At 31.3% G+C, this 13133-nt stretch overlaps 1 protein-coding gene across 1 annotated transcript; it reads left to right on the top strand.

Annotated features, from left to right (window-relative positions):
* The first annotated feature begins 680 nt into the window (after positions 1-680).
* LOTGIDRAFT_228870 (hypothetical protein) lies at positions 681-12293 on the top strand. Its single transcript, XM_009059949.1, has 14 exons — positions 681-764; positions 2384-2495; positions 5165-5257; positions 5558-5638; positions 5825-5893; positions 6048-6173; positions 7777-7836; positions 7928-8000; positions 8301-8382; positions 8934-9024; positions 10469-10563; positions 10857-11017; positions 11185-11259; positions 11691-12293. Exons 2-14 carry the CDS (start codon positions 2406-2408, stop codon positions 11876-11878), a joined length of 1284 nt encoding a protein of 427 aa, XP_009058197.1. The 5' UTR covers positions 681-764; positions 2384-2405; the 3' UTR covers positions 11879-12293.
* Positions 12294-13133: the final 840 nt, after the last annotated feature.

The raw sequence follows: 13133 nt of genomic DNA on the forward strand, positions 1-13133 counted from the left end.
TAATTAATTTCCACATGTGATTCTACTTTCAATTTGTGTTCAAGGTTAAGTCACCGGAAGTTTAAAACATTCAGTCCTACCGAGGAATTTTGCCAGTGATTTATTAATGATATTAACAATAACAAAATACTTTCACTTTTCATGAATTAACCTCGTGTTTTCTTCCTGAAGGCATACGACCAGAGCCTATATAAGTTTATATAGGCTCTGATACGACTCTCCGTAGTGCTAATTTAGCCTCACGTCTAGAACCTCGAAGCATCACAATATTTTTATTGGCTTATAAAATGTTTATTGAGAATTGTATCATAGTTTCTATATATAACTCTATGTTCCAAGACCATTTGAGACAAAACATGATATGATGAGAAAGAATCATACATAGAGTTGTATAATAATATTATATTTCTTACTCTTACAATACTTTTGAACAAAAAGCTACTACACTGGCCACAGCTAACAATATATGCATATTTAACAGTAATTTATAGTTCCTCGAATAATTTAGTCATTATTTTGTATAAGCCTATTCATTTTTTAGTATTAATCTCTAGATAATTCAAATGAAGAAGCGTTTTAGACTTATTAATTATGAATGATATTATCCGAAAATTCAATTCAAGGAAATAACGATGTACACCGAATGATTTGGTATGTTCGTTTATTCATAGAAAGTAGGATGATTGTATCGATTTGAATGTTTAACAGGTTTGATAAAGCGACTGGGCGATAGTTTCTTGCAGACAAATTCGGAATTTTAGAAGGTAATAATATGGGCCTAAAGAAAGACTAAATCTGTCCAAGACCAATTAGGAATAAGACAGAATTCTGTCTGTGATAGGGTGTACAGGGTTTGTTTACTTCCTGTGGCACGGCACATCTTTCAGAACTTGATAGATGGACCTACTAATAAAGTCTCTAAAAAGTAGCCTAGTCAAATAAAAACCTACTCTAGTCAGTAGTGTATCTATTTTGTTGAGTAGTAGGTACTCTGAAACATCACATCTATTCTGATGGATTTTTTGACAGTTGTCGCTTGGAGTAAAGTCAGAACTTTTGGTTGCACATTTGTAAATGGCTGATTCGAGATCAGTTTCGTCATAAGAAAAACTTTGATGGAACGGATGTGTCTTAAATTTTGTAGGAAGAAAATGATGGTCTAACTACAAAAGTAATCTTATTTATATAATTTTCCAAATATATCTGGGATTTGCACATCCGTGTAAGCAAAGCTGGACTTCTATAAAAGTGAATGAAATGAGACTAGTAGGCTAGATTAGAAGCATTGAAGTCACTCCTTATAAATCATGTGATAATTAAAAAATGTGATATTAGATAATATTTGCTCATGCTTGCAAAGATATATCGGCCCTTACTTTGTGAACAAACATGCAGTTTTATCGGTTAATTTTTTTCATCTCAATGTTGGAATATTTGTGGAGCCAGGATTTTGTTTTATACCGAAAAATACGAGTAAACGTGCATTCGTAATACAGTCTTATACTGGTTAGATTTACAACTTAATTAATTGCAAGTCCTGTTTGTCCTAAAAATACTTGACATAAGTTTATGTTCAGAGTCTTAGTGTAATTTGTGGTATTTGAATCTAGTTGAATAACATTTACAATAACACTTGAAAGATCCCAATGCATTGTTGTCAGATTTTCACGTTTTCTGTTAATCAGTTTTACTTACCGATTCCGCAATTTAACAACAAGTTCAGTAAAATCAAGATCTTTCAAGTCAATGTTTAATATGATGTGTGTGTAATTAAATCATTGATTGATATTCATATAAAACACGATTATTTCAAAGGGTATGCTAGCAAGATACCCAAATATGAAATTGCTAGATACATTGTGCAATAGCTTGTTATGCTGATCATGTGTCTGAAGGTTAATGCACATTTGCGGAGACTCACATAAAGTATTAAATACCGTACTAATAACATGTTTTGACACAAATCACCTTTGAGTGACTGTTAAAAACATAAAGCTGATGCACTAATCTAACAAAGGGTATTGTTTTTAAAATGTGTTGGGTCTTATACCCCTTTTACACAAGGCCCCAATAAAGAGAGTCTGGCCCGGATCGGTGCCTGGCTCCGATCAAAACGTCTGTTTACAAATTAAAGTGCGCTCACTAATAAAAAAGGATTTCAAAAGGTCCACATTTGTAGATTTATAATGGCCGGCGATACGGAAGTTGTAAACCCTTCACATGCGCAGAAGAATTTTTAAACGGAGCCAGGCACGCATTCATTTTACACTAGTAAAATTGAAGTGGGCCAGGCACCAATCAGAGCGGTTAATTTGTTCATGTCATTACTTTTCATACATTAAGATTTATGTATATTGAATTTTTGTCACTTATTTGATTATAGATTGTTTGTTAATGGTAATGAGATGTCTTTAAGAATTCGACAGATATTGATATTTTGTTTAGGATGGCTAGCTTATGCCTCAACTTATCTTCTGCGCAAACCATTGGGTGTGGTAAGTGTAATATACATTTTTATATATGCAAATTTGTATCTATTAAGACTGCTTGTTAGCTGAGGCTTTAAATGGATATAATTTTTTATTTCTTGGTTTTAGTTCAGTGATTTTTAAGTTGTCTTAGCTTATAAAGTCAATTATGTTAAACTATTAAAGAAGTAAATTCATCTTATCTTTTTATTTATGTTCTTTAGTATAAAAAAAAATGTTATAAAAATTTTATTTGTTGGCAAATGCTCATTCTGATGAATTATATATCCCTGTAAATATATATATAGATTTTTTTGCTGATGAATTCTTAATGTGATTCGTCAGTGAGATTAGGCTTATCATGAAGCAAGTACAAGAAATTTATCTTCCGAATCTGAAATATATAAGAAGAATACTGGTTCCAACAGGAACATTAATAACCATGGAAATCATAATAAACATTTTCACTGGTGAAACTGAGGAATTGTCCTATATTAAATGAAAGGGAAAATGCGTATTTCATATAAAAAATATATATAATTTATTAAGTGAAAATAGTATACATGTATGATATTTTTGCGAGGAAACTCTTCAATTGTAAGTTATCATAAATAAGAAATATTAATTAAAGAAAATGTACTAAACCTATGGAACGGGGATGGGAGGTAATCTACCACGGACTAAGATATCATTTAGATTTTTATTACGGGTATAGGCGATAGCTAAATCATTTGTAAAGACTGTAGGAAATTTTTCCTGCAATTCTTTGTAAAGACTGATAATTATTCGGGGAACTTGAACAGCTGTGTTGTTGTATTGAATAACAAAAAGTATAATTTGGAAATCAACTTGGATGTTCATTCCTAAAGGATGGTTTGTAATTTGTTTATCCAATAATTTTCGCGAATGAGTCGAATTTTCTTTGTATCAATGCCAGGTTGTTCGTATATCTGTTCAATGGGAATAATTTTCAGGCCTGTTAATTGGTGATTGGGTTGATTGAAGTGTTTTGAAACGATATTATTAATTTTTTTTAAGTTAATGTCCGACTTACGATGGTTGAAACGGACCTTTAACGAATTTTTTGTCTCCCCAACGTATTGTTTGTCACATGTTGTGCAAGAAATGAGATAAATAATAGTTTTGCTGTTGCAGTTGAGTTTTTGATTTACTTGAAATATGCAATCTGTGCGTCTATTTCGGAAAGAATTTGTTGGTAAAATGAAGGGACAGGTTTGACAGCGAGGGTTGTAACAAGGACAAACTGAAGAATTTGGTATTGGCAGAAGAATCGAATTATTTTTAGCAGAGATTTCAGCAACTGTTGAGCTTTTAATACCTCTCAAGAACCTTCTAGAATATCCACGTTCGCACAATTTTTGGAAAACAATTGAACAAGCCTCCTCGAAGTCCTTCTTGCGCGTACAAATTCGGTGAAATCTCAAGATCTGCGTCTTTATAATGCAAGAAAAGGTATGTTTCGGATGAAAAGATGATTTGAATAAAAGTTGGTGAGTATCAGTGGGCTTAAAAAAAAATTTAATATCTAATTGATTGGTTTCATGAAAATTGGTATCTTTAAAAACTGTGGTGTCTAGAAAATCAATCTGTTTGTCGCTAATATTAGAAGTTAATTTTACAGAAGGGTGGTGGCTATTGAGAGTATCAAAATATTCCCAAAATTCATCTATTGTATGAGTCCAAATTAAGAAAATATCATCAAGAAATCTTAACATAAAAAATTGGTAGTTTGGGACAGAGGAGTGAAACTTCTCTTTCCCATTCTGCCATGAAAATGTTTGCATAAGAGGGCACAAAGCGTTTTCCCATGGCAGTTCCTGAAGCCCGAAGATAAATATTTTCATTGAAAGTCATTACATTTTAAACAAATTTCCAAAAGTTCAAGAATTTCTTTATCTGGTCTATCAGGATCGGGCTTTCGCTCGAATGCCTGCGTTACAGCGCGTAATCCAGAATCATTGTCAATTTTAGTGTACATGCTTTGAACGTCTAAAGAGACTAAAAGGGCATTTTCTGGGATCACAAGTTTCTTTACCTTTTCCACAAAATTGTTGGTGTCTTTGATATAGGCAGGATGTTTTGAGGCAAGAGGCAGTACAAAGTGATCAATGTATTCTGATACCCTGTACGATTCGCTTCCACAATTGGAAATTATTGGGCGACCTTTTGGGATTTTATTTGAAGAGAACCACTCAGTTTCCCGATTTTTGTGTATTTTTGGGAAAGATGTCTCTGATGTGGTTCTTTTTCTGGCTTTAGATAATCAAATTGTTTTTGCTTAATGTAGTCTTTCTCAAGTAAATTTAAATATTTGTTATTAATTTAGAGGTTTCTTTGTAGATCGGATCCTGCAAACAAGTGTAATATTCTGGATTGCTTAATTGAGATTCGGCTTCTTTAATAATCCTGCCTATTTAAGATCACACAACAACTGCCCTTGTCGCTTTTCTTGATAACAATATTCTTGTCATGTTTTAGAGCGTTCAAAGCAGTACGTTCTGCGTGGGAAAGGCTGTCTTTCTCGTTTACTATAGGCAAACGAGATATTTCATCATTCATTTCCTGAAAGGTATCCAAAATGCTTTTGTTTATACAACTATCCACGGGTGTGAATTTCGATTTTAATTAGGGTTATATTTGTATTTGATTAATCTCTTTATGTTTTTTGTTTTCAGATAAAAGCAGATTTGGAATCAGGATTAAGTATGTCAAAAACACAATTGGGTTGGTTAGATACAGCTTTGTTACTTCCATATGCTGTTATGCAGGTAAGAACACATAATACAGAAATGTATCAAGAAATCAGCTTCCAGATATGAAAGAAGATGCTTTAAATTCCAGTGAATCCCCTCTATAAAAGTTACCTAGTGCCCCTTGTTAATTGTGTTCATATGATACAAGTGTTTGCAAATTTGTATCTATAATGAATGCTCTGTTTGAATTTAATGAAAATCGTAAAAAAGGGTTTGGGTTGTTTATTTCAAATTTACTTGAAAGGCCACTTAGTTTTAACATGTTATTCCCTGCATATAAACAATTTAAAATTTATTGCATAAAATTTGTTCTAGATGCTCTTAGGACATATCGGAGATAGATTTGGAGCTAGGTATACCCTGGGAATATCATTATTATGTGCAGGTTTTTCAATGGTAAGTATTGAAATGTCGTTTTTTGAAAGACCAATTTTGATACAATTTTTAACATGGATGAAACAAAAGTGAAATACACCCTGCTTTTTTATTATGTACAGGTATCTGATAACCATTGATAATGCATAGCAATTTTTAACTGTTTTACTATATTCACCCTAACATAGATATTCATTATACTTTTAGATTACTTTTGGAACCTGGAGTTCATTTCCTGTGTTTAGTTTGCTGTTATTTATTAATGGAGCAGCCCAGGTAAGAATGAGCCTTTTCTAAATAGTTTCTAAGTAAGCAATTCACAATGAAGAATATAGTCCTAGGATGCCATTTACCAAGCTATACATGGGCCAACCTTGGATTTGTTTATAAGGGGAGATGATGTACATTACAGATTGTTTAAATATTTCAGTCACAATGCTGGCCAAATTGTACCAAAATTTTATTGTCATGGTTCTCTGATAGTATAAGAAATTCGGTATTTGGAATGTATGGTACTTGTGCATTTTCTGGTGGTATCATAGGAACAGTATCAGCTGTAAGTATTAATCTCATATAACCAATGAAAAGGAGTGTAAATACATTTTTGAATGTTAAACAAAAATTTAATCTAAAGAAAGGAACTTTTTTTTAGATTACCAACAGTTAATATCATCAGTTAAAAAAACATATCCCAATATTCACAACAATGTTCGGCATATTACTGGTCCACTACAATCAATCAACCGACAATTTTAATTCAAGTCTACAGGAAGCCGCCATATTTATAATCTGCTTCTATGTAATGATAAAATAGAACGTAAAAATGAAAAGTCTTGGGCTATAATTTTAATTGGGAAAAACATTATATAGCAGCTAAAATAGTCACTAATAATACCCAAATTATAACTTTTCAATTTAAAATTCTTCACAGAATACTGAATATAAAATCTTATCTCCTTAATTTAGGCTATGTCGAAAATAACTATTGTTCCTTTTGCTTAGAAGAGGAAGAAACATATGATCATTTATTTTTTCATTGTAAATATGTAAGAGTCTTGTCGGATTTTTTATCAGACTTATTAAAATAAATTTATAAAAATATCAACTTTACTGTGCAAAAATATAACTTTTAGCGATTTTAGTTCTGATTTAGTTTTAATTATCTCTCTATATACAAAATATTTTATCAATAAATGTAGAATGAACTCATACAAACCAACAACTAACGCCATGACCTCATATTTAAAAGGGCAAATAGCAACAGAAAAACACATGGCAACTTCAAATGACGAGTTAAAAATTTTTTTGGAAAAATGGAAAGACTTTGAATGTGTTATATTTTCAATCTCTGAATGACGGATACAACAAAGCAATAAACAACAAAACCCTCCCCTCAAAATACAAATGCTAATATGACTACTATAAAAACACCTAACTTGACACTTAGAATCTCCTTAAGCTTTCAACTTTTTCGCCAAGGAGATTCTATCTGTGAGTTATAGAGGACCTAGATGATTCTGTGCCATATATGACCCCTTGAAACTTGAAACATTTGGCATAATCAACAAACATCATTTAAACAGTTAAAGGTTTCATGCCATTATGGTACAGGGCGAACAATATATTTGAATTTATAATAAATGTATTCATGAACTAGGTCACATTCTGATTTTGTTTTTCATTTTGATAATAAAGGAAATTACTTTAAATATTATGTATAATAGAGGTAAATGTTTTTTTTGATGCAATTAAGACCTACCATGATTTGTCACCATTATCACACATATATATATCTATATATTCATGTTCATTGTTATATTGACATGTGGTTGTTGTATACTGTTGTTTGTATAATGATCTCCTCAAATGGATCTACATATCTGATCCTGATAAATAGCAGGCTATTAGTAAGAAAATGATATGTTTTTATATTATTATGTAATTTAGACACACGTTTAAGAACCTTTCAAACCATAGTTTGAAACAATTGGTATGCTTAAGTATATTGGCAGAGCTTGATATGAATCATTGAAGAAGTACAGGTATTTTATATTCTCTGATACCCTAGGGCTGTTCAGGGTTATTTATATAGTTTGATTGCCAGGAATATACTACTCTTTTTAGTTCAATTGTTTAATGTGTTCTTGTATTTTTTTTAGGTTTATTTTCAATCTACTTATGGTTGGAGATTTGTATTTATAGCCCCATCTATAATCGCAGTAAGTTAAACTTAAACTTATACAGATTTTATTTAATGAAAAGGGACGTGTTTATATTTGAGGTACCCTAGCCTATCTATTCTATTTTCAGATAGTTCTTGGTTTATTAGTTTTATTGTTTTATAAAGAGGCTTCAGAAGCACACATATCAATTCCTGGAAATGGTAGGTCATGTGCATGTTGTAACTAAAAATGATAATAACTTGGTCAAGAGTTTTAAACTAAAGAAATGGAAAAAACCACTGACAATTCAAACATGACCAGTATTTCTTTTCTGTTAGATTCTGCATAGAATTTCCATTTGCAGTTTGACTTTTTGTCAAAGCACAGAATGCAATGAAAAACAAAAAGTTGACAAACAGAAGATGGAGCCCTGCTGCATTTTCTTTTAAATATAAGACAGTTTGAACTGTCAGCTAATATAAACTAGTCTATTTTATCACTAAGTTTTTTGTTGTTCTTAGAATCATCTCGAAAGAGTATGCAAGGTAGTGGTGAAATTGATAAAACTGAGATGCCATCTATAATAGGCATGTGGAGAATGCCGTAAGTTGATTAGAATTTTTTGATAGTTTTGAGCTTTTCATATATCATCTACTATGAAATGAGAGTATTCATATAACTTGAATGATGTTAAATTACTCGAATACAAATACCAACATTATGGGTTATGTGGACAATTATAGCTGATTACTGCCTCATGGCATTGATTGTTTTGGAATTCTAGATCTATGAAAACCATAAAGAAATGCATTGTGTCCAAACCAGACCTCCATTCGTCATACTTTCTCAGGGCTGTGGTAAAACAAGTGAGATAAATTGCGTAGTCATAGCTAAATATTGTCCAATCAAAATTGGCCCTGAAATCTTTCTAGGAATTCTCAGCAAATCAAATCATATCACTCATATTAAGGGTTTGTTTGCGAATGTTAACAAAACGAAAGCGTGATTAAATGTCTTGATTGATAGGAACAATATAGAATGAGTGAGATTTTTGGTAATCAATTGAATCATATAGAAAATCAAAACTATACTTTGAAATATTGATTAGCTGATATTCAGGATATGATGAGAGGAATGTTGAATGTTTTTTATAGTATGGTAGCAGAAGTAGCTATTGCAGTATTTTGTGTAAAAGTTGTCAGATATTGTATGTATATGTGGTTACCACTTTATTTATTACGACAGGTAAATTATTATAATATCAGGTGTTATATCAGTGAATAGTTTAATTTCGTCAAGTAACTACACGTTGTCTCTTCAACACTTCCAAAATTATTTCATATTTCTAATGTGTTTCTGATAAACCTGGTATTAGAACCGAGGTTATTAATATTCATATTATCATTTAGTCAGTTTAAATAAATTGTTTTGTTTGATCATTCCATTATATTGGGATAATGTGAACCACAGTGACATGGTCCCATCTATTTAATCATATTGGTATAAATGACAGTGGTAACTAATGTAACTAAAATCTTCTCGAATTCACTAAAATCCTTACACACTTTTATCTAAATAACTTTGACATCCAGTATATTAAATATTTGGAATTTATTTTGCAAACATCATTTTTATACGCTCACATCTCTCTATGTGGACGTATATTGTCGGCACCCCTAAAAACTAGAGTTTTTGATGGAATCAGATGAAATTCGGTATGTGTATACATATTCATGAAAGGAAGATCAAGTTCGAATTGGAGCTATTTTCGACTGTTAGAAGCAGGGTTATTGCCCTTGCCCCAAAATCTTGAATATGCTATTACTCTCTTAGTTTTCAACCGATTTTGATGAAACTTAAAATGGATGTTATTGGTCCTGAATCGAAAGGTTTGAGAAAGTTTAGTTTACTTCTGATTAAATTTAAGGCTTTATCAAGATTTAGGCCTCTTACGTCAGTTTTAAGGAGTTATCGCCCTTTAACCTCTATACAGTAAGTGCTTCTATCAACATCATTTGCTTGTAAACACTCTGTCCGTCCGTTGATCCGTCAACATTTGCTTGTAAACGCTCTAAAAACTAGATTTTTTGATGGAATCAAATGAAATTCGGTATGTGTATACATATTCATAAAACGAAGATAAGTTTGAATTTGAGCTATTTTCGACCGTTAGAAGCAGAGTTATTGCCCTTGCCCCAAAATCTTGAATATGCTTTTGCTCTCTTAGTTTTTAACCGATTTTGATGAAACTTAAAATGGATGTTTCGTTTTTACCATCCGCATGGCGTGAAGGGCGTATATGGCTGTGGTCCACTATTTTTTTTAAGTTTGTTATGCTTTTTGGAAGCTGTTACAAAACTACTGTATGGATTTGAGTAAAATAAATGCTTAACTGTAGAGAAAAATATCTCCTACATATTCTAAAGGTTTTAACAAATAATATCGAGCCATTATAAAGCCATACACTTAAACGTGGTCAAACTAACAATTAGTACTCTCTTTTTAATTAACCCCTGTAAAACAAATTCAGTTTGATCAAGAAGATACATAGATATAAATAGCATACTTTAGAAATATAAGATCAGAACACTAATACATGAAATTAGAAACTTGCGATTTTGAAAATTAAAGGCTGCAGGGCATTTACAGCTAACTGACAGGCCATTGTGTGTTTTGATTTTTCTTTCAGTTGAACTATACTAAAACCCAGGCTGGTATATTTTCTACAGTATTTGATGTAGGAGGTGTAGCAGGGAGTGCTGCAATAGGTTTCTTTATAGATAGGTATGGTTTGAATTCATATACATAATTTCTATACATGCACCAATATGAGGAGATGTACCTTGTCAGTCCATTTACAAATTACTGTTAAATATACAATATCCAACAGTGCTGAATGAAATGAGCGTTCACGTACCCTATTAACAATTAACATCAAATAAATTTTAGCTTTTGGTTCATCAAATGATAACACCAACGAATGAATTTCTTTGTCAATATTGCTATATTCAATAATATCTCTTCCAGATAGTATACTTTGTAGTTTTGTTATGATTACATATTTGGTTTATTTACAGATTTTTTCCTGGTCGTTCAATAATGGGCAATGCATTATCAATATTTTTTTCAACAATATTTTTGATACTATTTAATTTAACATGTACATGGGGTATAGCCCTCAATTGTATCTTCATGTTTTTTACTGGTGCCTTTTGCTCTGGTCCTGATGTGTTACTGGGTAAGTTTAAATTGTACCTTTCCATGAATAATTGTTGTTTATTAAAATTTTAGATGCATAAAGATTTGTATCAGGGAGTTAAGTCACGCAAAATGACCAGATTTGCAATTTGATCAGATTTAAAAAGTTGTTTTCTCATTGAATGTTTATATGATTGTATATTTCAGGAGGTTCTATAGCAGCAGAAATTGGTGAATTAACAAATAAAAAAGCTGCTGTTGCTACTGTTGGTCTTATCAATGGCAAGAGAGATTTTCTATATAGCCCAAATTAAGCCATTAAATACTGTTCAACAATATTTGCAAATATATGGCTATTGAGATCATAAAACATGATATAAATGTTGTGTTGTATTTATATAGCAATATATCAAAATATGCATAGAATAATAAGAATTTTATGAGATCTGTGATAAAAGTATAACAACAGGAATAAAAGAGCCGATTTGGTATCAGGCTATTGTCTTGTTTTACAATTATAACATAACATTCGTTCTATATGGATAATACTTAATTTTATCATATTTTTTTAGGGATGCATATTTATGAATTTAATGGGTAGGGCAATCTTCACAGTAGATGCGCACAATTTGAAATGTGTTCTGAACAAAAATGATCATGACAATAGAATACATCAATAAGGTTAAATATTCTTTTTTTTTTTTATTATACAGGTTTCGGCAGTGTAGGTACTTTTATAGAGGGACCTGTAATAGGTTTTGTGGCAACACATTTTGGCTGGTCTGGAATGTTCTATTTTATGATTCTGTTGTGTTTTTGTGGTGCAGTAGTGACATACAGAGCTGGCAGAATACATGCTATTATGTTAGCTAAAACCCCAAATATTGTTCCCCAAGTGTGAAGACCTTGCATTTAGTGTGTTCTATTCATGATTTATCTATTATTATATTAAGTGTAGCATTATTTTGTTATGGTTCCTTAAAAAATTAAACTGGGTGCCAGCTTTTAAAATTCCAAAATTGTTAAAAAAATCATGCCTGAAAACTACAAAATATTCCAATTTCATAAAATTAAAAACCTTATAACCATGCTCAGACAATAAGAGTAAGAACTTTTACTTATTTTTTTTCCCAACACACACTGACTATTTATATCTGATCTTTAAATGAATCTGTTAGTATTTGTTCTTTCAAAGGTCTAACCTTTTGATAATTCTGTTAGTTGTTGTGTTCCTTCAAAAGTCTCCCCTGTAAATAAATCTGTTAGTTATTGTGTTTTTCAAACGTCTCACCTTTAAATGAATCGGTTAGTAATTGGTGTTCATTCAAAAGTCTTACAAGGGATTATAAAGAAGTTTTCTAAATATTTTTTGTGTTTTGGGGACATTGATAGCGTCAATTGCACTATTTCAATTTTCAACCGAATGCAATTCCACTAACAGTAAGCTTGACTTCACTAATCACGAAGTGCCTTATGTTTTATTTTCCGATTAGTGACATCATCAAAAACTTAATTTTACTGCAATTACAGGAACCACAGACATCAGATTGAAAACTGGCATGGTGCACATTCAGATATTTCATTGTAAACTTTTAAAACAACATTGCTTTTGAATTTATGCCGTTTTATTTTGACATGGTATAAAACAAGTATTTGCTCTAATTAATGATAATGGTGCTGTTGCTAGTCATGAGTGATGTCTGAGGTAGGGTTTAATTTAGATTGAAAAATTTGAATAGCAATTTATACACGAAATTTTTGGCTAATAAAATTCATTTTGGATTCCATTTCTTAAAAATTTAGTAGCAATTAAAACTGTTGCGGTAGTAAACTTCAAAGATACACTTCGATTTGATTCGCAGATTGTTGTAATGAATTTTAATCTTGGCTTATGTAAGGAAATATTGGAGCCAAAAGGGGTCATTTTGAATCGCAAACTGAGATGCGATAACACATAAATTGAACACTAAAGAGATGACTAGGATGTTCATGTATATTTATTGTGTAAACACTTGGGTATTTGATGTTGTTTGTTCTGTATCTTGAAATTTCAGGTTGTAAAATTAAGATTTGTAAGTTTTTTTTACTTGTATACATTCTTGTATAGTCATTGCATTCCTTTTTTTGAATGAAGTTCACATTTATATTCTAATGTC

This window comes from Lottia gigantea, assembly GCF_000327385.1.
Source record: "Lottia gigantea unplaced genomic scaffold LOTGIsca_4, whole genome shotgun sequence".
Classification (NCBI taxonomy): domain Eukaryota; kingdom Metazoa; phylum Mollusca; class Gastropoda; family Lottiidae; genus Lottia; species Lottia gigantea.